General features: G+C 46.7%; 1 protein-coding gene across 3 annotated transcripts in view; it reads right to left on the minus strand.

Annotated features, from left to right (window-relative positions):
- The window catches only part of LOC118314092 (tetratricopeptide repeat protein 28-like), a 164,502-nt gene that overhangs the window by 110,658 nt on the left and 26,235 nt on the right, over positions 1–27,609 (minus strand). The window contains exon 1 of one of the 3 annotated variants that reach the window (XM_047329207.1): positions 4,071–5,384. The exons of the other annotated variants lie outside the window; for them this stretch is intronic. Within the exon in view, the coding sequence (XP_047185163.1) occupies positions 4,071–4,097 (27 nt within the window). The 5' untranslated portion in view covers positions 4,098–5,384. Of the gene's footprint in view, positions 1–4,070; positions 5,385–27,609 lie in introns of those variants that run through there. 3 annotated transcript variants of the gene reach the window in all.

Genomic DNA, 27,609 nt, shown 5'->3' on the forward strand with positions numbered 1-27,609 from the left:
CTTGTGATTCCCAAAAAATCCATCCCGGCACTCGCGGTGGAATGTGCCGGTCCCGGGAATGAGGATTAATGCGAGCCGCATAGGCCAGTCACCATCGTCTCCATTGTTTTCTGCTGTTGTATTTTTGACAGTGGACTCCCTGGAGAGACTTACCAGGCATATGCCTCCAGTTTGTGCAAACTGCAGACCACTGCATCACAATCAGAGCAAAGCGGAGCCCCTGCATTCCAGGGAGCTCCTCTTTCTGTCCTCCATCTCTGTCCAGCAGCTCTCCCAATGGGAAGCGGTGGACTGGGATTTAACCGAGCGAGTACAGCCCATACATTTTAGCTGTATTGCTGAGTCGCTGTCCCCTCCTCCTTACCTAAGCCGATCCCATACCCACCACCCTGTCGTTTCACACCTCAGGAGGATGGGCCAGGGGGCTGGCCACGCAGTCGCATCCTGTTCTACTCGGCATGCTGGGCCGTAAATATTGCACAGCATCGGGAACAGCAGGCGCCATCACTCCCTATCATTAATTATCCCTGCCGCATCACTCTGGGGCCTCTCACTACTAAACTCCAGATCTCCGGCACCATCTTATTCCCTTTTCTTTCGCTTTTTCAAATTCCCAACCATCTCAGATTCAGTCAGCATGTACAGCTCTACTGCGATTCCATTCCTTCTCCTCAATATCCACCCACCTGACTCCAAATGGTCCTGCAATCTCGGCCCCCATTTATTTGTCCCCCTGATGTATGTCAGTCTTTGTCCAGCAATCTCAGCTCACTCCCCCAACGCCTCACTGACAGCCTTTCCCACTTTCTTCTCCCCTCAGATGTGGATCTTCCAGCGCTTCACATTCAGACGGGTTTTCCCCCGCCGTAAATATATTCCAAAAACTGCTGTGCTGCTGCCTGCTAGGAGACGTCACAGGGACCGATGGAGCGCTGGGGGGAGAGATAGCCAGCCCCCCGCCCCACTGAAGAGCTCATAAATAATACCGAATCAGAGAAGGAGATGCAGCAAGAGAAACTCCCTGAGGTGAAAAGCCAATGAACACGGTCAGAGATGTGAGTGTGTGCCGGCCGATAGTAAAAGTCCGAGCTCCCAGTGAGACCGGCCACAGACACATGAGCCGAGCGTCCAGCCCCTCTCAGGTGAGAAGTCTTTATGTCAACTGCGTGGAACCCAAAGAAACATCTGGCACGACCACGAAAGCAAACAGTCGCTTCCTTCTGGCTCGGTCACACTGCCACAAGGCATAATACGAGCTCTGAACGCAGAGCCCGGATTCGTAACATGAGACCACCCAACATATTAACAGGCTGTGAGCAGTTCAGCTCAAGATAACATGGGGTGATGATGACTTAAAAACACATCTGGCAGAAGAAGAAGAAAAAAAAGAAAGGAGCATGGAATGTTTTTCAGCTGTTGCTGAAAGAAATTTGTGGACAAAAGAAAAGAAACACAGTGGAACTCAGCGTCTGATACCGACAAAGAAGTCGGAAAAGAAACTTGCCACGCCGCAGGAGTCCATAATTCATGTTTAAACCGCTTTTGGACTTGCACCCATGTACACACAGACTTACGAGGACACCAAAAAACGGTGTTTCTTTTACGCTACAGGTTCCTCGCTCTCCAACATCAACCTGTTGGCTTTTGTTCATTTCAGTACACATTTGGGGAACGTGCCCATCTCTGACCGGAGTCGCCGAGTAAGCTTTCCCCCCCGCGGAAAACAATGATTGTCCTTGTCTTACCATTGTAAGAAACCCATCCGCGTTCACATTATGTCATAGACCAGCTCATGCGTTCAGAACTTCTCCACCAATTATTCAAACCAATTCACCCCACCAAAAAATTCTTTCTCTCTATTCTCTTTCTCGTTTCCAGAACGAAAAAAAAAAGGAAACCTGTCGCAGCAATCGCGGGAATTCTCTCTCATTCTCATCGCTTCACCATCACAAATTTGTCATTTTTCCATGAGCGTAATCCATGATGAAGAGGTGGACTGTACGCGGGACAGCGCTGAATTGTCCGACAGCTTCTTTTTGATCGGCAACAAGCCGCCAGTGGAGGAAGGAGGTGGATTGGAAAGATGGACGAGAAGCGAGAACGGGGGAAGTTCAAGGACCTTCGGTGACGTTTGCGCATTGTGTGCGCTTCGAGGGGGCTGCATTCTGAAGAAAACACTCTCTTTACAATGTGGAGCACAAAAGATCTTTTTATTTACTTATTTTACACCCCAATGTCCTGCCTGCCACTTGAAATATCTTAATCGGAAGACACGCTTCGCAGAGTTCCCAGAGTGCATGGTGAAGGGAGACTGTCACACGCACGCAAACACGTACCACGCACTGTGTGGGTGGCGAGTACGTCAACATATTCAACACTGCTGTGTGTTTTCTGATCTAACTGCTTGTGTTCATACTAATGCATCTAGCATCCAGCATCCTCCAACAGGTTAATAAATTCCCATCGCACGACAACACAGGGTAGCCATTTTCCTCCTTGATGAGAGCCCCCAACATGAGTGATGGAGCGCTCACCTCAGTGAACCCTCTGATGGAAAGAGAATTTACACATGAAGGACAGTGTTACTTTTGGCATATTTTCAGGTTGAGCACATATGACTGCAGTGTGGCTGGGAATGAGTTCCTGCAGCGAGGAAAGGCTTTTTAGTCCTCAAGGGGGGGGGCTCTTAGATGATTTTGGCAGATCCACTGCACAGCTGTAGAAACCATCAGGGCATGTCACAGCTTTTATTTTCTCTGCCGATAATTCGACATTAAGGAGCTTGGTTTTGATAATTTACTTTCATCTCATCTTTCAGGATGCGATTATCCACATTAATGATTCGGGGGGGGGGGGGGGGGGGGGGGGGGGGGTGGAACAAATGACAAACAGAAATTAATTTAGGCAGAGGGAGACATAGGTTACTAAAACCATGCACTCGAAGAAGTGGGTTGAAATGATTACGGCTATCAGTGGTTGTGGCTGCACTACTCTACCTGAGAAAGGCAACAAAAATATGTGGGCCTTGATGGAAAAGACAGTGTTTAGGCCACCGTTGAACAATCTATGGGGGAAATTAGTTTGGTATGATGCAGTAGAGGGGGGGGGGGGGGGGGGGGGGGGGGGGGGGGGGGACGGGGACTGAACATCCTTTCATTTTTCCTTCCTTGACTCTAGACCAGAGCAAAGCCCACTCCTGCACAGGCGAGCCTGCTTCTTGTCAGACAAGCGCCACCTGCTGGTAGAAATCCTCACCATGGGCTTTTCAGTGCTACCAATTTTTTATAGACCCCAGATGATTTTCAGATATTTTCCATGCTGTAATTCTCCCAGGCTATGGGGATGGAGCAACAACAGAGACCAACAAGAGTAGAAAAAAATGAATAGAAAATGTGGGTCTAATCGTGGAGACGAGAAACTGGGACATGTTTTACTCTTCTCAGGGGTTTCTCTGAAAGGCACTGAAGGACATGTGCCACTTTCACTGTGAAACTTTCAGGGTGTAAGTCTCGTCAGTGCCTCGCGTTCAACATTTCATGCTCACGAGCTTGTTTTCTGTGTGGACACAGGAGTCAACAGTGTATGTGCCCCACAGCTCCAGACATTCACTGCAGGCCACATTAATCACTGATGCCTCCATTAGTCCAGATTAACAATGTGGTTCTGTCTGATGTCGTTGAGAGGTTGCAGGAGACACAAAACACAGGTCAGACGATCAAAATCGACACAGCAGCATGAGCTATATATACCCTGGGTGTGTAGCATCATACTATGCAAGCACATTATAGATGACTGTTGTGTCTCTCATAATCAGTTGCATGAACTGTGATGATAAATGCAGTGAAAAGGGAATAGAAACTTGTCTATCGTTTAGGAACTCTGCATTAGTTACAGTTCGGTGTGGTACAGTGCCATCCTGCTTATTACTACTGTATCTACAGCTTCTAATATTTGTATTAAACAAACAAGCAGCCTTGACAAGCCAAGCCCCCAATTTCCAACTTGGGGGTCTATACGAGAGAACCGTTATTTGGGAAATATGTACAAATATATACATCAGTCGGACTCACCTTCTTCCGGGGCTGCCATTTCATCATATTTGTAAACCAAAATTGAACAGCATTAAGATATTATATGGGAAAGGAATGTAGATTCGAAAAAAAAATCCAGAGCCCAAGTCATGCTGCCTCGCGACTTCCCTCAGTCTTGCAGCAGATTTTCTCCAAGAAGCGATGCATGATGATGTGCGAGTCTCAGCTTTGCGGCAATTTTTTTTTTTTTGGGTTGGAGAGGGGGCAGAGAGAGAGAGAGAGAGAGACAGCGCAGTCGGCACAGATCGTACACCGGTTAAATCCACACGTTGGTTCCGGGGGAATAAATCAGAGACACATGGTGTCGACTGACAGTGGCCGCGGTAGAAGGTTCCTGCGCGTAAATCCAAAAGTCCCGGCGCGAGCACCGCTCCCTCCTCGCTCGGCGCGCGGGGTCGGCGCCTCCAGGACCGACCCGGGCTGCGTCTTAGGGGGAAAATGTGTTGGTGAACTTTTCCGAGTCGTCCATGTACGTGAGGCCGACGGCGTCCGTCGAGCGCAATGTGAACGGAGACTGTGTCCAATGCGCCGTCTCTTGGACTCGGAGCGAGCGGCCAGGACGGCGGAGTCTCTGCCCAAATGGGAGACGCGTTCCTCGCACAGTGTTCCAAATGCCGTTCCCGAGCGGCCGAAACACACTTCTTCTTCTCCTTTTCTTTTTCTCCTTTGAAGTATTCGTGGAGAGACAAGAGTCAAACAGAGCGCCGACGGAGACAGCGCGACAAGCAGGGAGATTACTTCCAGGGAGAGAAGAGGGAGGGAGGAGGGAGAGAGAGGGGGGGGCGGGGGGGGTTACAACAAGCACCCAAAAAAAAAAAAAATCCCTGGAATTTCTGTGAGGAGCTGGAAGGATATCCTGAATCCTGCAACAGCAACAAACTGGACTCCGGCGCTCCGATGACTTCCTCCCCTGCGCCGCGCTGCGCCGCGCTGCGCTCCTCCGAGCCCTGCGGCGCGCACACACTCGGAGCGGCCAGAGGGAAGGAGCAGGGTCATAGCGCCGCCGGCCAGGGATTCGATTCTTTTTTTTTTGGGCGCTTCAAGTCCTTTTACGCACCGAGCTGAGCGGACGTCCGGAGGCAGACGGCAGGGGAGCTGCGGTCCGACGTGCCGCCTGGCTCCCTGGCCACATGTGGGCCCGCGGTGACATCCAGAATATGTGAGATACCGAGCTGAGGTTCGAGGACTTTTCGGCTGGAATAGTTTTAAATACTCATACTGTAGATCAAAAAAATGAGACTTGGTTACAAAGGGAAAGTGACTAGTATGGTTGTATTCTCAATAGCTCTATGATAAACATTGAATAGTGTGGGGGGGGGGGGGGGGGGGGGCTATAGCAAATCTACTATAGTAAAAAATAGTGTCACTCAAAGGCATTTTTCAACATCTAATGCCCATATTTATTTTGTCTAGGCTACAACGTCCCTGTAAGAAAATTACATTTTGTTAAAATATTTGGATATCAATCTTCACTCAGGCCCATAACATTGCGAACCCAACCGTGCACGCTCACCACAGTTTAGATAATTCAAATAACATCACTGCTGCAGTGCTCACTACAGAGGCCGTTGTTGATGACCATCATGATTTCTGTTGGAAATAATTTGAATTTCTCACATAAAAAGACCCCGTTAATGTGCACTTTCTCTCTTTCCTCCAGCTGAGAGCAGCTGTGACACAGAGTACACTGTCGCAATTTTTTACCGCACACAGCCACCACATGCATAACCTTGATTTCTTTTTCTTTTCGTCTTTCTGTTTGGTTGGCTGATGTTGTTGTTTGTTGTTGTTGTTGTTGTTGTTGTTGTTGTTGTTGCCAGAATGAGAAAATATCTGCTGGTTTTTTTCGATTGTCAAAAACGGACTTTTCACCGTCGATTGTGGATGTGGGCTGAATAAAATTCAAAACAAAGGACATGGTTATTCTGGTGAGAACCCACTCACCGCAGTCACTGCCACAGTGACAAAATGAGAACAGTTTCAAAACAGAGCCATCAACCATTGAAACGGATCGACTGGTGCTGAAGCCAGTGGCTGTAGCACAAAGCGAGAGTATTCACCCGTTGCGGGATTAATACAGTAACTACATTACTGTGGATTTCACGGGGAATTATCTCAAAGGTGAATTAAAGAAGCGGTCGATATTGAAGTGAGGTGAAATCAGTTATTATATACAATAGGCCTTTGATTTAAATTGGTTTCGGTAATGGACTCTATGGAGCTGCGAGTTGGTCAATAAGCTGGCGTGTCTTCAGGGTCAGCGGGGTGCGCAGGGCACCAACGGGTCACTCCGATAACAAAAGACGAGGAGGAGGAGGGTGACAAGCTGACATATGGCCCTATGGACAAGCTCCTGCTGCGCAGGGAGTCCACGAGACAATCACTAATCCACATGGATGAACACGAACAAAAATGCTTGACACTACCTCCACCGCCACAGCTGGCACCCAGGCAGGAGGACACTCCGCGGTGGAGCACTGCGATCAAAGGACGTGTTTGTGTCGTCAATGAGGAAGGGGTTATTGCGTGTTTATCTGTTAGCGTATCTGTGTTTTGTTTCACTTGATAATAGATGACACTCGTGTTCTTTCCCCCCCCCCCCCCAAGGCCAGCTGATTCCTGCTGGCGCACAAACAGACAAGCGCCAACACAAGATGCACTTCACATTTTTTGTTCTCTTTCAAGCACACGCTGAAGTCGAACCATCTAAAACAGGTTTGCACAAGGGATGGCTTCACAAAAGCCACGTCTGATGATCGATCAAAGGCCACTTCAGCGCGCCACCCGGCGACAGTCTGTTTCGTGAGCGAGGCCTGTCATCTGGCATCTCCATACAGAAGCAGGCTCCCTGTGCGTGCCTCTGCTTTCCCAATCAGAGCCCGCACAGGAAATCGGACTCCAGCCTTCAGAGGGAAACAAAAAAAAAAAAAAAAACTATTTCATTTTCCACAACTTGGAGCCGTTTGAAAAGTTGGTGCTTCCTTTTCTTGTTCTTGCCAATCATGCCCTCAACAATGTCTCCGATGAATGTTCTGATCTGGGTGTCTGTGACGATAAGTTGCACCGGACTAAAGAGTTTGTTTTGATTTGGAGTAATGTAAGTCAGACAAGCACCACGATGAACAATGACTGACTCTCGTTATGCAAAAAAGTTCATCACCCTACTAAGCTCTCTCAGAATTAAGAGCTTTGTGACTAATGTCCTTCAGTGTCACTGAATGTTTGTATCATTATTTTATTTTTTACAACTGACAAAAAGAGGGAAGCGTGGCTTATTTTGTGGTCCGCTATAAACACTGTAGACCAGGCAACGAGGAGGGGAAATTGTTTTTAGAGGTATAACAGTAATGCTTTAGGAATGCTACTGCCACTGCTTCACTGACTCACAATCTTTTTTTCTACTAAAAATGTCCTTGTAACTGTTAAAATGTTTCCGTTGAAGCACAAATTCATTCGCAGAGCTTTGCAGCTTGAAGTTGAAGCTCTGTCTGATTAAAGAGTCCTAATTCACCTCCGCGCAGCGAGTCAGCCCAGTCAAGAATCATGTTTGCTTTGTGGAACCAGTGACGCCACCTCCGCCCCCATCCGACGTGGGCTATCACAGCTTTGTACACGGCTACTTATTTGCTTACGTGCGTCTGCCTGCTCGCCTCTTCATTAGTCCGCATGATGTAAAAAGTGCATCATCCACATGTCAGTAACACAGGCTGTCTGGTGGTGGGGGGGGACATGAGAAGTGTCAGAAAGGCTTTTAAAAGCCCTCAAAGAAGCGCAACACTCCAAAAGCTCTCCAGCCCGTCTGACAGTAATTCATTCTCGCACAGACTCTCGCTCCTATAAGTCACAACAGTGGAGTGTCTCTGAGCGCTGTCTGTCCGCCGGTCGAATAAACAACGGCCCCTTAATTACAAGGGCTTCAGTTGCAAGGCAATAAGCGCTACAGCAAGAGCCCTAATGTGACATGCACAAAAAATATGCACACAGTCATATGCAAGAACCTGTGAGAATACACACACACACCTGACCGTCCACTCTTTAAAAGTGGACTCCACATGCTTCTGTGGATATGAGTGTGTGTGTGTGTGTGTGTGTGTGTGTGTGTGTGTGTGTATATATATATATATTTATACATCCGTAGATAGATAGAGAGAGACATGATAAAATCAATGGCAGAAATCCAAGATTCACAAAGGCACAGGCCCCGGAATCCCATTTGTAATATTTCCGGCATGTAAATTTCATAACATAAGATTATAATTTGCAGTGTTTGACGGACTGCTTCCACACCGAGACATGGCAGCTGGATGGATCTCTTTTGAGATGGTTCACAACGTTCTGGTAATAAAAGTGTTAAACAGCGACGACACCCACCCTCTCTGTTGTCCCGAACATCACCGAAAACAAATAACCCCTCATCACCATTCATTCATTCACCTCTTCCACAGTGCTCCATTCTGGCATGATGTTGTGTCAGAATTTAGCCTGCTGTGGACTATGCGTGCGAGGGCGTGTGTGTGCGTGCGTGCGTGCGTGCGTGCGTGCGTGCGTCCGTGCGTGTGCGTGAGTGTGTCTTAGTTGGAGCTTGGTGTTGATTAAGTGTCTTGAGCCTGAGGGGGAATAATGAGAGCCTCTAATTAATGAGCCTGTGCATATCTCGGAGTCACAGGGCCCTATCTGCACAGAACAACTCTACACACACACACACACACACACACACACACACACACACACACACACACACAAACACACACGCACACATGCACACCTCTGTGCACCGTGGGGATCTTTCCCTACACTGCACAGCATTTTCTCCAGGGAAGCCCAGCTGGGCGTGTGTCACTCCGGCTGCCGTCCTGATAAGTGTCCTCTAATCGGGATGGATGGGGGTTAGGGAGCCCCTCTGTGAAAAGGTCACACGCACTGACCACCCAACGTGCCCCGAGCAAAGGCTGATGTTACAGGCCTGAAAACCCCTTCCAAATCTTGTCTGTTTGCGGGGTCCCGCTCATCTCGAGAGTCGACCGCCGGCGGTGGAGAGCGATGGCGGAACACTCGCCGACACCGGGATGGATCAGTCGGGCTCAGTGTTCAGCTGGAGGCCTCGCTACTCACTATGCGGTTTATTAAGCAGACCGAACACTCTGGTGATGTGATCTCATATATCAAAAGGTGGAAGGGACATACAGCAATTTTTTTTCTCAAATGTCTTTCTCCTCTGATGGTTCCGTGGTTGTACGCTCAGCAGTGTGGTCTGCAGGCAGTTCGTCTCATTTCAGTGCCACAGTGCACTCAACAACACGGTCAGCACAGGAGGAAAACACTCACACCCACCTACACAGTGTCCTGAGCTCCACCCTGTTGGTGGAACAGGCATTCTAGCAAATATGTGTGGTGTGTGTATGTGTATTGGGGGTCGACGGATTATCGGAGCCGATATTCAAAAATTGTATGTTTATCGATAACGGACATTTGTTAAAGCCGATCTGCCGATAAGATAATTTCATTTTAAAATGTGCTGATTTGGCTCTGACGCAGCCGCAGTCACCACCCTCTGAACTTCAGCAATGTCCCGTCCATGTTTTATCGTTCAGCTTCATAATTGCTGTGCAGTTATTGCAACATCATTTTTATCTCTTTGGCTCTCAAGCCGTTTGCAGACATGAACTCCAGCAAAATGTCTGCAAAATTGCATCCTGACATTTTCCGGAGGCGGCCGCTCACACATGACGAACGCAGAGCGAGAATGTCCGAGTCAGATGCGCTCACATCGACGAATGCCAAACAAAAAAACACCCCATCCCGTGGCGTATGTGTTGAGCATGCCGATGCAGGACACGGCGATAACTCTGCTGTGGAGCGCGGTGTTTTTGTTTGCACACTCGCTCGCTGTGAATCCTCCAGAGGTTTTTCCTGCGGTGGCTGGCAGGGAAAGTTTGGGACGATGTCTGGAACAACATTTGCAGATATTCGCATCCTCACATAGAGCTGGAGAGGTCTAGGAAAAGGTCCCGACTTCAGTGCATGTCTGAGAGGGCGGCTTTAGCAGGAAGGTCAGGAAACAAGAAAACGTGACGTGAGACAACGAGCCAAGGAAATACTTATCAGTTCTTTGTGTAAATGATTCCACCATGTTGCCACTTGTAAAGCTAGTTCAATTTCATCCAGGTAGTTAAGTTTTCATTGTTTCCTGATGCACCCAAAAGCCCACCCTTCGTGTCAGTGAAAGCATGAACAGCCCTATCTGTGTTTTGTTAGATGTAAAAATGAAAATGCATTTGAAAGCTCTCTTTCTCTTGAGGCATTGCAGTCTTTAATCAGTGATTCTTCACAGCACGATTAAGACATATGATTATGATCTTTTTATTGTCTTGGAGGCCTCATGTCTCTCTCCTTTCTTTTTCCCCTCCCAATTATTCCAGTGACGAAGAGCATGTTTATCCCCCGGAGTCGCCCTCACGGTAGATTTTGTGCGAAGGCATTATGCAAAGAAAGAGAGGGACCTTTGCGTTAGAGAAGTGTTTAATAATTTACTGGTCTTGGACGCGGATGAAACGGGCTCCAGCATATTGTTTGAATCAGGCCAGCAGTTAAGGCGGCGCTGGGGTTTGACGTCTGTGGCAGGATCAATAATAACAGCGTTGCCACATACTCCGGCGCACGAGACGGAGAGAGATCCTGTGTGGTCCTCCTCAGTCTACGCACTAAACATAGAGGTGGTTCAAGACAATGAATTCAAAATGTGTTTGTGTCTATCTGCTTCCACGAACACAAATATACACACACATACACACACACGGATATAAAAAGCACACAAAACCATGTGGGCAGACCCACCCATCTCGAGTGCCTCATTTAGAAAACCCCAAAACCAAACTCATGCCTCTCTTTTTCAATTAACTTTCTTCCCGCCATCGTCACCACACCAAATCTAACTGAATTCTCCCACAGTCCCCCCCCCCCCCCCCCCCCCCCCCCCGCTTTCCCTCTCATATCAAATGTATCCATGTGTTACCATCACAAACACGCACCCACACAATACGTAATCATAATGAGCACATTAAAGCGTTAAAAGCCACAGTTTATGACCGATGATCTCTTGAACAGGCTTCAATTAATAGCAAATAACTGCGCAAATATTTAACTAGGCCCTCTGTAGCCTCTCGTTTGGTTTGCTGCGGTCGTTAAAATGCAGATTTATAAAAAGCTAAGTGTGGTGGAGCAGAAGCCAGACACAGACACTGTGGCTTTTGCTTCAACAAAACATTTTTTTCCTCAATGATCAGGCTATAATACCCAAAGGCTTGAAGGCTTATTATGCCAACGACGGCCCCTCCTGCCCTTAATAATCTAACCCTGTGAGAGCGCATCAACTGTGAATTAACCCCCTCTGAAGTGGAGACTGGGGAGTGATGCACAAAAAGATTTAGCAATGACCACCCCTTCGCAGAGTAACGAAGGAAAAGTAAAGGAACACAGAGATGTAATATTGAGGCCAACCGCTTCGTCAGGTACCTGTAGCTTCCCGGTCACCGCTGTGAAGAGATTAGTCCAGTCTACTCCTTAAAGCACTCTGACTTCAGATCAAAGGGGTTACAGCAGGATTAGGATTAATCTGTCTTGGTAGAACAGGTGTTAATCCCTTAAATTAGCCATGGAGCACAAGCAGGCCTCTCTTTCATCTCAACACCTGACTCATGGGGTTGGAACACAGGGAGCTCGGTTACGAGGCAAGTAGAAAGGACGGTTGCCCCATTACGTCGAGTTGTCCTTCCCCGCCCTGGCCACGCAGATAACAGGGCCCTGCGCTAATGTAACAGCGAGGTGACTTCATTTGCATGCAGCCGGCGTGTGGAGGGTGGCTGAGTCAAACAGCTGTGCTCTCCGGCTCCTTTGAAACGAGGGCTGCGTAAGGCCCATTTTATGATTTGTGATCCTTCGTTAAATGGGTGGCTTACAGGACGCCCCCGGGCAAGGTGTGAGCGAATAGTTTGCGAGGAATAAAGCGGCACCGCGCCATTGACGCACGTCGTGCCGAGGCTCGGGAGCCGCTGTAGCACAGGAAAGGAGAAGTAGGGGGGTTTGACTGCACTACAAGGGCAGGAACACTCCAGTCCTCTCCTATCAAACTCCTCAGCACATGCTGTCTCTCTCCTCCCCCCCCCCCCCCCCCCCCCCCCCCCCCCCCCCCCCCCCCCCCCCCCCCCCCCCCCCCCCCCCCCCCCCCCCCCCCCCCCCCCCCCCCCCCCCCCCCCCCCCCCCCCCCCCCCCCCCCCCCCCCCTGCTGTCAAACCTCCTCGTCATCAGCTTGACTTTTCTACTGAGATCATCTTCATCCCACTCCGGCTCCGCCTCCTGTCAGCAGAGAGCCCGTGAAGAAACTGTACGAGCGCTGGGACAACCATACACTCGTGACAAACCGGCTCTACATGCACCAAAGCGACAGCATGAATCCCGGACTGTCAGTCCACCTGTCTACGGATGGATAATTTCCATTTTTGACCATGGTGGGACTCACTGGGGTGGTGAAGCTGCTTCCCGCAGAGCTCCTGTCTGCTGCTGCAGGCACCAATTTGGCCAGTGTGCTCGCCCCCAGCCCGAGTCTCCAGTCCCGGGCTAGACCCTGCCATCTGGCTGGTCTGGCAACAGCCGGCCACTCTCCCCTGCCTAACTGTTGAAGACAGGAAATCGACCCAAGGAAGGTCAGGCCACACTAAGATCGCCAGGAAGAGAGAGAGAGCGAGAGAGGGAGACACCGGTGGATGTGCTACTGAGAAGGGATGAGGAGTGACGGATAAACTAATGGATGAGAGAGAAAGTAAGAGAGGGACCGTGAGGGAGACAGAAAGGACACCGCTTCCTTTAAGCTGCCACCCTCAGCGCGACTCAGTGACTGATGAATCCTTCTCTCTTGGCCTCCATACAGTGTGTGTGTGTGTGTGTGTGTGTGTGTGCGTGTGTGTTCCTGCGTTCGTGTGCGCGCTCACTGTATGTCAGCATGAGTGCACGCATGAATAGAATCCCGCTTTTCTCAAACACATCATGACAGCTCACAGCCGGAACGAAATCTTCATTTACCCACAATTCAGCAGTAATTTGCAGATCCACAGCAGGCCATCCAGTATAGATGACCATTTGGAAGGTCATTAGAAATGTGGCACACGGGAGACCCCTTCTCTTGCAGGCCACAATGAGAACACTGAAGTAATTATGTTTCCATCACAATGACACTGCAGAATGTGAATTTGTTTAATCTTGGATCATCCGCGAAAAGACTTTGCGAATCACACCACCCGTTGAGTTTGTTCCATCCCAGCGTGTTATCATTCTCTTCATCTTGAATACCAGTTCTCCTGCTCATCTGTGCATATTGAAAAGAGTGAGGCATGCAGTGCGATATTCCTTTGTACAGTTAAATACTGCTAATAAAACAGTACCTTCTTGATTTTTGGATTGTATTAAATGCATTTCCTTTGGCACTTCTATGCTATGCAAATGCAAGACCTCAAAGATCATAATTATGTTAAGTGCAGCCCAGTTATTTCATTTCACAGCACAAAATCTTTAATTGTCACGTTTTGATCAAGACCAAAAGGTTTCATATTCACTCAGATGCTTAGCAGAGGTCTCTCGGGAAGCAAAACAAACGCGAGCTTTAAAAATGTATAAAGAAACCACAATTTCAATGAGACTTTTTGTTCAAATAAAACTGAAATTTCCTCAAAAGCGTACTAATTTTTTTTCCTACATCTTAAGTTACAAAAGGTCTGCACTGACTTTATAAAAGTGCTTCTTAACCATCTACAAACTCACAGATCTCAACACCATAAATGTGTAACGTTATTTTCTGAGAAATCAACAAAAATGTTGCAAACTTGACAAACCCCTGCTACAAACTTTAATGGGTTCGTCTTTGGTCCATGACTCATCCCTCCACCCAGTCTGGTGTAAATCAGTTCAGTACTTTTTATGTAATCCTGATGATAAATTCAAAAAAAAGAAAAGATAAAGGATTCAATGTTTCACTCTTGTTAGTTTGCAGGACATCTCAAACTGTAGTTTCTAAAAATGTTTAGATTTTTTGTTTTTGAGGGGGTCTTTATTATTAGAACAGTATGTTTTTTAGTTATCATGAATAAAATAAGGGATGCACCGTTACCAAGTACAAGTACTTACAATTAGCTACTTGCTGATACCGATGTGAGTACTTGCCCCTGCTTTAAAAGAAGAAATATACATTTGGAATTTGTGGAGGCACGGCCTTTTTGTGCTGTACAGCTTGTGCTGGTAGCATGAAATATTACAGTATGATCGTCAGTGCCAGCTTTTTTGTTTTTGTACAGTTTGCATGTTTTTGCTACAAACTGCTGACATTGTGCCTACCTGCCCAACTGTCCAGAGGACGCTATGTTGGCGTTGTGGTATCTGGTGCTGTAGTATAGTAGTAGTTTTATGAGTACGAGTATGAGTAGTTGTGCACAGTATCGGACACGATACCCGTATCGGTGCATCTCTAAACAAAATAGAAATAAGCTTCCAAATCTTGAGGGAAAGTAGTCAGAGTAAAGAAGAAAAGAAAGTGAAAGGTTATTAGCAGAGGTTTTTGTCTTTCCAGTGTCTTCTTTATTGACATGTTGACCTTCACAGGTCTGACAGCAGAGATGGAATATTTACCTGATACACTCACCTGATATTGTCTGAGTAAATGCAAATTTAAGTTGCGAAGCCATAGCGTGGCACAGAGGAGCGAACATCAGCAGTTTTGAGCGTAGGTTAGTTTCTCTCTGACCCTCATTCTTTCTTCACTCGCAGTCTCTCCATCTCTGTCGCGCAGTCTCCTTCCCCCTTCCCCGGGCCGGCCAGGACTTCTCTGTCCTTCATCCTCATTCTATTTCATGCCTCGTCCTTCTCTTGCCCGGTCCTCATCCATCAACACCCGCACGCTGCGCTGCATACCACCCCCCACCCCCCACCCCACCTCAACCCCCGGCACACACCCCACCCAGTATCCAGCCTGGGCCAGGTACAAACACAGCCTTCACAGAGGCATCGCCGCTGACACACTCCTCTGTGACTCATCACTTAGTCGGCCTCTATTTGGCATTCATCACATCACAACACCTCGGTCACCATCGGACTGGAACACATCAGCAGAACATTGAGTCCAATCAGCCACATTCTATTCCATAACAATATAATGGCCCTATGTCAGGTCACTTGATATATATAATATATAATATTTGGTGACCCATCACTAAAGGCTACACATTGTTAAATGCATATAGTGGTACTCTTTATGAAATAGCCTGCCATCGTTGCTCCTTCTCACACGGCCTCCCTGATCCCTCTTTTCTCTTCCCTGTATTCTTAATGAAATTAATCATACAAATGGGGGAAAAGGGCAGGAGACTTCAGACAGTCTCTTCTTCAAAGCAATCATTGTCTTGTGCTTGGTTGTCAATATGACAGCCATAGCGCCTACCTGAACTCATTTGATTGGACACCTCAAAGCAGTTTCAATTGTGTTTTTTTTTATCGACACAGTATGTATGGATTATTGTTTTCATGCACAGGTATTGTCAATGTAAAGTGAAAATAAAAATCTTGTGTCATACCCATAGACTGTATCTAAAAATGGATGTAGACTCTGGGTCCGGAATGTGAAGTAAATGCAGAATAGCCTGAAACCTGTATTCTCTGGAATAACCAGCAGAGGGCGACTCCAATGGTTGCAAAAAGAAGTCCCAACTCAACGCTGTCTACACGAAGGCCGAACTGAAATGAGACTGTCTGGTCTATGGCCGATTTTCTTTTTGCGTTCCGCCCCTACTGCTGTCGCCTAGCATCAGAGCCACAGTATGAGAAAGTACGTCATCGGTGCGCAAGGATCCTTCATTGCTCGGGAATGAATGGGTGCATTTGTCGGCCGCGTTTGAAGTAGACAACCGAGTCGCACAGCTGTGACGCAATCGCTCTTGTATGTAGCCTCCGAAGGATGTGGCCCATGAACTGGGACAAACATGTTTCTATAAAAGTCTATGAGAAAATGACCCTATTCTCACTAGATTTGGAGCGTCAGTAAACATTTTCCTGAGGCGTATATGGTCTCAATCTGTGGTTTCAAATTTTCTTCAATACAGTGTGATGTTCATTTTGTAAATGATGGTCCCATTTAGAGTAAAACAGATAATAAAGCGCTGTATGCATTGGGATGTGGATACCGTGTGAGTGACAGCAAATACTGTCCAATGGGTGCAGGTTGCAGCTATAGATGGACGTGCAGGGTCTTCGAGCTCTCGGTCAGGCCCGCCCCCTGCTCCTAAAAATATGTTTATTTCTGTTTTCAATAAACAAGATGGTGCTGGCCAAAATGCTTAGCTCACAAACCAATGGGTGACGTCACAGTGGGTTGCCACTAGGTTATACCTAACCATCTCTTAAAATGTATTCATCAAATCCATTTTAGGTCAGATTGTGAGCTAACAGGTGCCAAAAAGCCTGAATACAATGAAACCAAGTCCGAGCTCAACCAAAAGCCTCGTGGAGCCCAGCCCATGTACCGGCCGTCCCTGTAAACAGGCCTCGCCCCAGGTCTGTCTGATGTGGTTAGAGGAAAAGGCCATAGGATGATGTAATTCTGTCCAAGGCTGCGTTTGAGAGCCTCGTCCCTACTGCAGCTTCCCACACCCCGGCACTTCTCAAAGGGGCTGGGCATCCCTCAACACTCCCCCTGAGGAGCACAACAGATGTGTAGATGCTCTGTGTGCATCAATTATCCATCGTCTTTCATCACGCTCACTATGCACAGTGTGTGGTCCGTGTGGAGATAAGCAAAATGATGTAATTCACAAGAACCAGCAACTATAATCCCGTACTTTGTAGACTACATGAATGCTAAATATAGCGAGAGCACAGTCACACACAAAAACTAAAAAATGATCAAGAGGATTCGTTTAAATGTTTAATGCATGTTTTTCTAATGGTGGAATACATAAATGATGAAATAAAAATGTATGTGATCAGAAAATATACCACCCTAGGTAGCAAACTAGATCTGATAATAGATGGGGAACTTCAGGATTTGAGCCAGTTTGATGAATTACCCTGCAAAGCAAAAACTACCCACACTACAGTATGTACATCACCATCTGGGCTTCACAACCCACACTGACAAAAAAAACTAAAAACAACACAGGCAAGTTGACGTGCCGGGCGGATTAAGAGTGGATTATGTGCTCATTGACAATGACACAATTTATTAACACTCAGGGGTGAAATCAAAGGTACAATAACTGGCATCACACCTTTAACTGAGAGGTGCGATGTTCATTTTCACCTTCCACTTAGCGACGAGTGCTCCACAACAGGCTGAGCAGAAGTGGTGCTCGAGGAGCGATTGCTACAGCAAATGGCATCTCAACAAGAAGTGGATTTAGGGATACAAAAAGAGGGATTTTCTCATCAACTGTATTCGCTATTGAGGCATTTCTGTTCAGTTGACTTTATCTGGGAGGCCCGCAGAGAATGGCGATTTGCTTTGAGGCAGGAAGAGGGAAAAGCCGATGCTTTCACACCAACACTCAAACTGTCTGTCACATGGTGATATACATAATGCGAATGTGCATTGCACCTCTCAAATCTGGAAAGAGAATCCTGGCTGTAAACACTTTCATTGTTAAGTGTTCAGTTTTCACCGGTCGCTACTAATTAGCTGCTATTGAGGAATAAAGGGCTGCTCCTGAACATGAACGTTGGGTCTGGGGGGGAACAGTCTGGATACCCTTGGTGAGTCTGAACTGATGTGGGGGGCTGAAGGTGAGGAAGAAATCTGTGAGATCGCCGGTGGCTGATGAAAAGGGAAAGTACTTACTGGAGTTCAGAGTGAATGGTTAATCTCTTCCAAAGCTCCAGACTGTTGGACACTTCATTAAATTTGTCTGTGTGGGGGAGTTAAGTGTGTTTACAGGTGAAAGTGGATATAGGCACCACACTGTGGAGGGAAGCAGGAATGTGATCACCCAAAGTTTGGCTTGGAATGCGCCAGCGGTAGAGTTGCACTGGAGGCTTCTTGCTATGCAGCTCCACCAAGTTCTCCAAAGGGGATAACTGGCTTTGCACCACTATCAGCCCATCCAGATGGTTTACAGGGCGGCTTCGACAGTCCAAAACCAGCTCTCCAGCTGCTCTGCCACCCCCAAATCTCCCTGACCTAAATCTGCTTCTCCCAAGCAGAGAAGAGAGCTGAAGAGTGGACACCCTCAAATTTCACAATTTACACAGGGTAATTAATTCCCTCTCTGGCCCAGCCTGAACTGGTGATACTGCTGTGCTGTGACGCGTTACGTGAATGTATGTGATGCTAAAATGACTTCCTGTTTTAAAACTTGAAGAGAAATCATGCAAGTGAAACCTGCTTGATATAACTGCATGCAAAAGTGTGGGAACCGCTTTGGCAAAATACACACTTTGTTGGTTTTTGAACTGAAAAGACGTAAATACAACCCCTGCAACAAACAGTAAATTATGAAATGTAATTTTCTTTAAATGTTAATACACTGTTACTGTTTGACCAAGAAAACTTTGACAAAAAAATGCACATCTGGGCAGACAGGCCAAACCTCCTGCTGCAAAGGAGCTGTAGGAAGGTTTTGCTGACACAGTGGTGATGGTGGACTGTTCCACCGTCCCGTGTTGATGCACAAACAGGGTCTTAATGGAAGCGTGATCAGAGGGAAACCTCAGCTGCAACCTCATCCCAAAAGTCAACACACCCAAAGTCTGCGACTCTGGATAAGGCAGAGTTATTTTTGCAAACAAGTGTCGCGGACAGATGAAGTTCAAATTGAGCTTGTTGAGCACAATCACCTAAGGTGGGGTTTTGACAAAATAGAACATGTTGCCAACTGTAAAGCATGGGGATGGAAATATTTTTTGCTTTTATGGCAGCCAGTGGCTCAAGAGACGCAAGTCAGATAGAAGGAAGAAAGGATTTCATGAAATATGAACAAATTCTGGATGCAAATGTCCCGCAGTCGGTCAAGGAAAGTGAAACTGAAAGGAGGCCGGTCTCTGCAAAAGGATGTTTATCGAGCATGGGAGGTGTCACAGAAAGAAAATGAAAATTGTGCATTCAGTTTAACATTCATTATCATCTTCATGCCATTAATCTCATTTTGCGTGTATTCTTAATTCTCTCACTATGGATTACTTGGAGTATCTTGTGTTATCCTTGAGATCCTTTTAACAAATTTCACACCATTTCACTGTAAAACAAAAAAAAAAATGGATGTCACCCAGTTCATACACATTTAGCGTCAGGGTTCTGGATAAATTATTCTTTATATTATTATATAAATATATTATATATTATTCTATCAAACTTACGGTTGATTTTATGTGACGGGCCAGATGTGTTTGCTGCCCTCAGCAAGTGGAGAGGATGCAAAATATATGATAGTAAACCGAGAGCACAAATTTGTAATTTATGCACCACCAAGTATTAAACTGAGGGCATGAATTATAAAATTGTACACACAGTTGTTGTTTTATTTCTCCGTAACATATCCCGGGCTAAGTAAAAACCAACACAGTGAAATAACATTTCTCAGTGAGTGATTAAACAACTCTCTGTCCATAGTCAATGTTGAATCATCAACAAACGTTTTAGAAAAGTAAAATTAAGTTGTTTGCTTTATTCGGTAAGAAAAACAAAGATATTTTCCTGGACACCAAGCAAAGCCAGCAAAGGTCAGGTCTACTGTGAGTGAAATTCGAATTAAAATTCTTTAAAGGGCTCTTTCTCCGTGTGTAATGCACCTAAATTTGTGCTCAGAAAGCAGCATGTTAATTTGAGATCTGATTAATATAGGGAAAACTATATTGGCAAACTTTAATGTGCCAAGGTCTCAGATTACTTCGAAATGACCCAGTCAAGGAGAGTGCAGAGCGAACCTGTCAAAATATATTTAAATGCCTCCCTCTTACCAACACTGCCATCTGACAAACACGTGCCTGGCACGGAGCCCAGAGGAGACGGAAAGACAACAGATGCCATCCAAAGCACACCAACCCTCCTCTGCGAGCCTGGCGTGGATACATCAAAAAAAACAAGCGCACCCCGAGAGAACGAACCCAAACCAAGCGTCACCTAGTTAGCTACGGTTTAACATAAAGCGCTGCGTACACAGGCCCAAACGCTCACTGTACACATGGCACTTCCGTGCTCGAGGCTCTTCACAAACACATACAGGTTGATGGGTTTTCCGTACGTTCGGTTCACCTGTTCCACGCCCACGGAGCCAAAAGACGGTTTCTGAGAGCATTATTAAGAGGGACTACAAGGGAACTTCAAAGCTGTACCCCAGCACAGTTCGGTGGGTGGAGGCTGCGCAAATAAGCCGTATGTTGTTGTCATAGGCTTCTGCACAAAGTTCAAAAAGGTAAAAACATAGTTGTGGTTATACTTTTCATTTTCAAGTAGAGTCAAGCATGTGTCCAACTGATCAGACAAGAGGCAAATCACAAGGAGAAGGATGAGATTTGAAAAAGACATTCCTTTGAGAGAAATATGATACACGCCGCCTTGATTGTTATATAGATGGTCTAATTTTTTTCCTTCAACTTGTTCTGGTCTTGCGAGAAAAACAGCACAATGGCATGCCAGCTTCTGCAGCTCCACCAGAAAAAACACAAGTCTTCAAGTGTTAAAAAAAAAAAAAAAAGTCATTTTGGCTGCTGAAAATCATTTAAACACCCACCACCCCGCCAGTGAAATGTGGAGTACTTTAAAATTGGAAATAGTGAGAAACAGAGCAGCTCCATTCAGCCGCCGCAATCCTGTGCAAATTAAGCGAAGTGGCGATGTGCAATTACCACCCCAATAGCCAGTTCAATAGCCACAATCGCGCAGTCCTGGCTGTCACTTCTCAACAGAAGGCGCCTATGGAAGGCCACATCTGCAAAGACAGGACAGATGGAGCAAGAGGAGCGGTTCTAAAAAGCCCCGTGGGCGGACATGAGGCAGTTAATACACAGTGGGGGATAAAAACCACTGTTGGAGAAACTCTATTGATGTGTTTGACAGTGGCATCTGGGCTAATATTGATCAGTTATTGACTGCAGCCTGCTTCCCGCTGTGTGTTTTTTTTCCGCAGGCATTCAAAGCACTGGTTATAATTGCACGCGCGCGCACACACAAACACACAGCGGAGAGAAAAACACGAGGCTTTGCCGACAACTCGAAAGGACATGTACTCAACAAACACACAAACCTCTTTTGCAAACACCGATAATCAAGCTGCAGCGCAAATATTGTGCCTATCTACGAGAGGGACTGAAGAGGGAAGAGGTCCACCCGCAGCTGGGAGGGCAACTGCGGTGCTCTTATCGCGGGGTTGCAATTATCAACGGACCGCATGAAGTAACCCACATACAGAACCCTCTCAAGAATGATTGGAGATATGGTAGGCACACTGTACTGCGAACAGAGTGCTTTCTCAGTGGAGGGTTGCAAGCGCACACACACAGTGCCTCCTGCTGGGTAGCAGCTGAAACCCCTCCCCGGAGTGCCAGCCTCACCGAACAGAGGGAGACAAGAGCCACCCAGGGACAGACATCCCCTTCACATTACCATTCATATATCTTTTTCTGCAAGTTAAAATACAATGCATTTACAGCAGGCACTGCCCCGCGTATCTCTCTCTCTCTCTCTCTCTCTCTCCGTCTCAACTCAATCTAGCCCCCTTCCGCCTGCGTCAGGACCCTCGTGTGCGTACACCGGGCCTTTTTTTAACACATCGCCGTCGGTGCATTCACCGCTCACCTCTCAGGCACGAGGGGTTTTCTCCGACAGGAGACCAAGGCTCACCAAATGGCGCATGAAATAAAATAGTGACACACGCCCCGGTGAAACCTAATAAGACATCACATTACAGAGATGAGAAACTCCATCATTACCATGGCAACTGCGAGGCGCACAGCCAGGGGGCTGGCTGGGTGACAAGAAAAGAAAGGGTGGAGGAGAAATGGATGGAGAAAGGGGAGATTTGTACAGAAATGTGTATGAATGAAGAAATGGATATAATTGGCAGAGATGATATTGACAGAGTCGACTCCCCCAGAGTGATAAGTGTGTAAAAGACGGCATTAGCAGCCAGTGTCGTCTGTGCGCCCTGTCACATTATAACGCTCCGGCTCAATGTTTCTCCTTGACACTGTCAATGCTAACCACTAATTAGTGCAGAGCATAATTGCACCAGAAACCACTGTCATTGTGAAGCAAACTCCGGATGAGTGGCAGGATTAATTGGCCTGGTAAGCTCACATGACCCCCTTACTGGACCAGAGGTACTTTACGTGCGAGCGAATGTCAAAGCGGGAGAAAAGAGACGGATCCTTTACATCTTATCTGTGTTTTAATAATTGGACCATTTTCATGAGGCACTGAAACGTAAAAAAAAAACCCATCTGTGCCCCAACATTTGCTTCATTCATTATCTCATTCAAATGGGTCGAGAATAGCCTTTAGAAGAGAGCGCCGGGCGGATTCTGGTATGCTGAAACTGCAGTAAATGTAGTTTAATTTTGTGCACGCCGCCCGTGAAGAAACGCCGACTGAGCGTCTCTGAAATCCCAGCCTTTCAGTGGCAGCTGCGAGCTGTGTGGGGGAGCGAGGGGGGCTGCAGTGCGGAATGGCGTCATTTTGAGCATCTGGAGCAGCAGGCAGCTCGACGCGAACCTGCGACCCACCGGAGCAGAGTGGCACTGCCAACGCAGGAACTACTAGCCCTGTTTATTTTCAAACCAGCTGGTGAAGGAACAGGCGGCTGGATGAAGAGGCCAAGTCATTCAGGGGCTGAACCATAAGTGGAAAAGGGCGGGGGGGGGGGGGGGGGGGGGGGGGGGGGGGGGGGGGTTTGTGTGAAGTGAACACGAGAGGAGAGAGAAAGGCGGAGCCAGTAGCAAACACACTGAGGTCCCTGAATCCAGTTACAGGAAGCCAAAAAACAATGGGCAAGAGTGTGATACATGAGGTGCTCGGAGTATATTTGGAGTAAAATGTGCTGAAACTAAAAGAGAAGTAGGAGTTTGAATAATTTATCATTGTAAAACAGTCTAATATGACTAATCAAAAAGCTGCAGCTCCAGACAGGCCGTGGGGCGAAGAGGCCAATTCATTACATCACTGATCAATCAGACACATAAAGTTGGATAATAAGAAATCCAAAGCACCGTGATTATTTAGTTCATCGATATCTGATATGATGGAGCAGACTCTCTGGTGCCACATGGCTCGAGGGCAGCGGCACAACAGGGGCACCGGCACATGACACATGATCATCATGCATGAAAGAGACGCGACGCATTTAAAGGCGCTAACATGGCAGACGGATGATGCGGAGGGGCTGGCAGGCGCGTGAGGGCATCTGTCACCACGTGCGCCGATTTCCCCCCGCGTCAACACTCCAGCTAAAACAAATATGAGGCGAATGCAAATGAGCCGAGACGCCGAGAGGGCCTGAGGTAGGCAGCAGTCTGTTTGGTGTGAAAGAGTTTTAATGTATATGCAAAAAATAAAATGAAAAAAAGTTTACTGTGCAGATAATGAATTTCATTTGAGGTCACAATGCGTTAGTGTGAAATGCGTTATTGGCAGAGTAGCGAAATTCAATTAAGAATGTGAATGGCGCAAATGTTGAGGGTGAGAAAATGCAATTCCATCTTTTTTTCATATTTGACAGTGGGCCGACCTCAGCGTACACAGATAATCCCATTATCCGTTTCTTCTACGGATATTTCTGCAGCTAAATTCACCTCTAACGCCTGTGACACCACACCAACGATGGAATACTGAACTCGAATAAATACTGTATTTGTTTCTTAAAACTTTTATCCGTTGTGTTGCTTGCTTGGTATAGCATTGTTGTTACAATATAAATAACTGCTTAGGTCACGGAAAAAGGGAATGAGTAAGATCATGAATGACTCAACTTTGTTCATCTTGATGCTGCGAGGAAAAAAATGAATCACGACAGGACCTTCCCCTCCACATTTGCCGGAGAGCGTAAAAAGTTATTGCTGAAACAGTTCACGTGTTGCATCATCAAGTGAGCAAAATTGTCCGTGGTGATATCAGCCGCAGAGAATCACTCTAGTACTGTACAGCTCTTTCAGCGGTGCTACATTACACCGCATGTTTGCATCAGCTTTTTGATCATCCTCTGCATGCTGCCATCTCCTCGTGCACAATTCAGCTTCCAGCATAAAAGAGCCGACGCTTTGGACACATACTGTACGAAAAACGCTATTGTTATCCAAAAACAACCTCTGGGGAACATACTGTAAAAAACACTACAAAGTGATTATGACTGGGGTGTTGTTGTTTTTTTTACAAGTAGTTTTTCAACTCAGCTCTTGCGAAAAAAGGAGAACTGCCGGAGCTGAAAATCACCACCCTGTTTAGGACAAGAGCGTTTGCTTCACCTGCAGTTTTGCGTGTTCTTGCAAGTTCATTTGTGCGAGGTGGAGTTATCTGAATTTTTTTTATCTGCGTCCAACTCAGGTCTTCATGCAAGTTAAAGATGCAAGTCTGCAAGAGCTCAGTCACACAGCAATATACTGGAACAAAATTCATTTCAGTGGAATTGCTGCAATTGGAGGTAAACCGCACAGAGCTTCGTCACAGTTGTTAGCTGTTCACACGACACACACACACACACACACACACACGCAAGTGATAGCTGCAGAACATGTCAGCCAGCTTCAAGCAACATCTACTGTAAGTTGAATTTCCCTGTGCCACTATCTGGCACTCGCCTGCCAACCACAATGTTTCATGTTTCACACAACTGACACCAAGTCCACTTATTGTATTTAATAGAATTTTTTTATGAAGGGACAGTTTGTGCAAAACAATTTTCTCTCGTGAAAACATTTAGGATTTCAAATTTCCGGTTGGTCTCGTCGCAGTCTAATCTCAACTCCTCATTTTGTGATATCACAAGGATGTACAGTAGCATGTCCTTCCTCCTTATTTTCAAAAGTCTGACACCTATGTTGTTTACATCATCATGTTTTGTTGTCTTCCACTCCCTCGCCTCTGCTGGCACACTGCTACATGTATTTTGCTGTTAACACCACCTGGACAATAGGGTGAAATGTGAATGTGTATCACATCACCGCCGTCCTCATGCAAAATGGCGATTGATACACAAAACATAGCTCCATGATGCTACTGGTGGTCAACCCCCCCCCCCACAGGGTAGCTGTCAGTTAAAGTATGGTATGTGCATCTGTGTGTGTACTAACTGTACCTGATTAGATGCAAGAGTAGTTTAAAAATGAAATGCAACCGACTACAGAGACTCTACATCGGCATCAGTCGCAATAGCAGGAACCAAGTTAACTGCAGATGAGCGCTCAAAGTTCATACAGTAACACGCACGCACACGCACACGCACACACACACACACACACACACACACACACACACACACACACACACACACACAGTAAGTAAGGAAGCAGCCCTGCAACAGAGAGCTTCAAGTAAGGGAATCAAGATGGGTTTCCTGGAAAACAAAAAACAAAAAAAGGTCCTACACATCAATAATTCATAGGCTTGGTTATTTACTTTTTGCTGGGGTGCTAACACCAGTTCATTGTTCTACAGAAATGGCTCCGACTGCACTTAAAAGGCAGAGGGAAAATAAAGGGAGAGAAGGGGGGGGGGGGGAAATGGCATAGGGACAGTGAATAAGATGAATAAGAAAAAAAAAGACAGTGACCATTTCCAAGACAAAACACCGTATTTAATCACCCATGACGACTGAGGCACTGAAGCACTGATTCTTCTAAGCAGACTCCAGCTGCTCGCCTGCTCCTGCCCCGGGGCCTGCCCATGCTTTGTAATGGCATGTTATTTTCTGAGATATATGTACTCCAAAATTACGAGGTCCATATGCAATGATGTGATGCATGATGCTGCTGCTCGGAAGACGTAGTGCGCGCCTTGCCTCTCAGCGGCGTGGCAGATGAGAGATGTGACATGGACCGAAATCATGACATTATATAGCAGTGGCAGGTATGGGAGAGGGTAGTGTGTGTGTGTGTGTGTGTGTGTGTGTGTGTGTGTGTGTGTGTGTGTGTGTGTGTGTGTGTGTGTGTGTGTGTGTGTTTGTGGGGGGGGGGGTCTGAAATGACAAAGCTTTTTTTTAAACACTTGACTGGAGCCGAGTGCGCTGTGCCATGTTTAAGGGTCATCTCAACCAGACCTCGTCTTTGTACGGGTGTCATCACTCTCCATTTCACACTGGCTGTCACTCTGGCACGCTGTGACTCGCTGCTTGGACAACATGGAAGCTTGCGTTCTGTCTGGTTGAACACGATGTCCTTTGCGCATGACCGAGTATGAAGTGAGAGAGATTAATGTACGAGTGTAATGTGCACATGTATCTGCGCGCATTTTTCGCTTATTTGCGGGCAAGAAGGGACACTGAGAGAAGAGACACTTTTTAAACACAGCATTTTATATCATGCAGACACTGAGCTCGACCTCCATGCTTTGCATTTGGCAAAGTGTCATTCTGGGCAACAAATTGGCGCAAAATGTTCCTGTTCCTAAGAACAGCTATTGTGATGGATTCCTACTGTCTTGTGCACAGTTCACTTGATTATAATTCCAGGCAACTGACACAGAGCCTCACTCTACATAGCCTGCTTCCTTTTGAAAAAGGTAGAGGAATTATGAATTGACCCTTTAGTCGAAGACAAATTTGTCCGCCATGGCTCCTGTCCAATGTCCATGGGCGTCACGATACAATAGATGACGATAGCTGCTTTCAGACATGCGCTGAAGTCCAGACATTGTCCCGAGCTTCTCTCTCGAGGGGCTGTACAAGTATGTGAGAACGCAGATGTCCGCAAATGTTGCACTGGACACTGACCGGAACTTTTCCTGACAGCCCCCTAGTTAAATTTCCGGAGAATGCGCCATGACGGGATGGTGCTTTCTTCAACTCCCTTTAGACTGGTCAGAGAACGAGACCCGTATCACACATCACGGCTCTAAATCTAATCCTCGACTCCCACCTGCAGTGACCATATAAAACTCACTGTTGGCTACATACTTCTCACGTCTGCAATCAAAATAAATATACAAGAACAGAGGAGCCTAATCAGATCTGACTTGGCTAAGAGGAGGTATGTTCAATGATTACTCCTTTTAATGGCAAGCAAAACCACTTAACAACACTGAATTAATACACAATCACGGAGTGAATGACTGTGAAGGAACAGGAGACAGGTTGTGTTCACAGTAATGCCTTGTACGTGCCTATGACCTAATGTGCCTTAACTACCAGTCCTCTACTGTGAGGAACTTCATTATGACTGGAAACAATTAGTGAGAGCAACGTATGTAATGGGCTCTCAGCTTCCAACAGCACAGTCAATAGCCTGGAAATGGAAACTCTGCTCTAATCACTAATGAGAAAATTGTGGCGGGGCTGGCGGGAGGGAGAGA

This window comes from Scophthalmus maximus, chromosome 19 (assembly GCF_022379125.1).
Source record: "Scophthalmus maximus strain ysfricsl-2021 chromosome 19, ASM2237912v1, whole genome shotgun sequence".
Lineage (NCBI taxonomy): Eukaryota > Metazoa > Chordata > Actinopteri > Pleuronectiformes > Scophthalmidae > Scophthalmus > Scophthalmus maximus.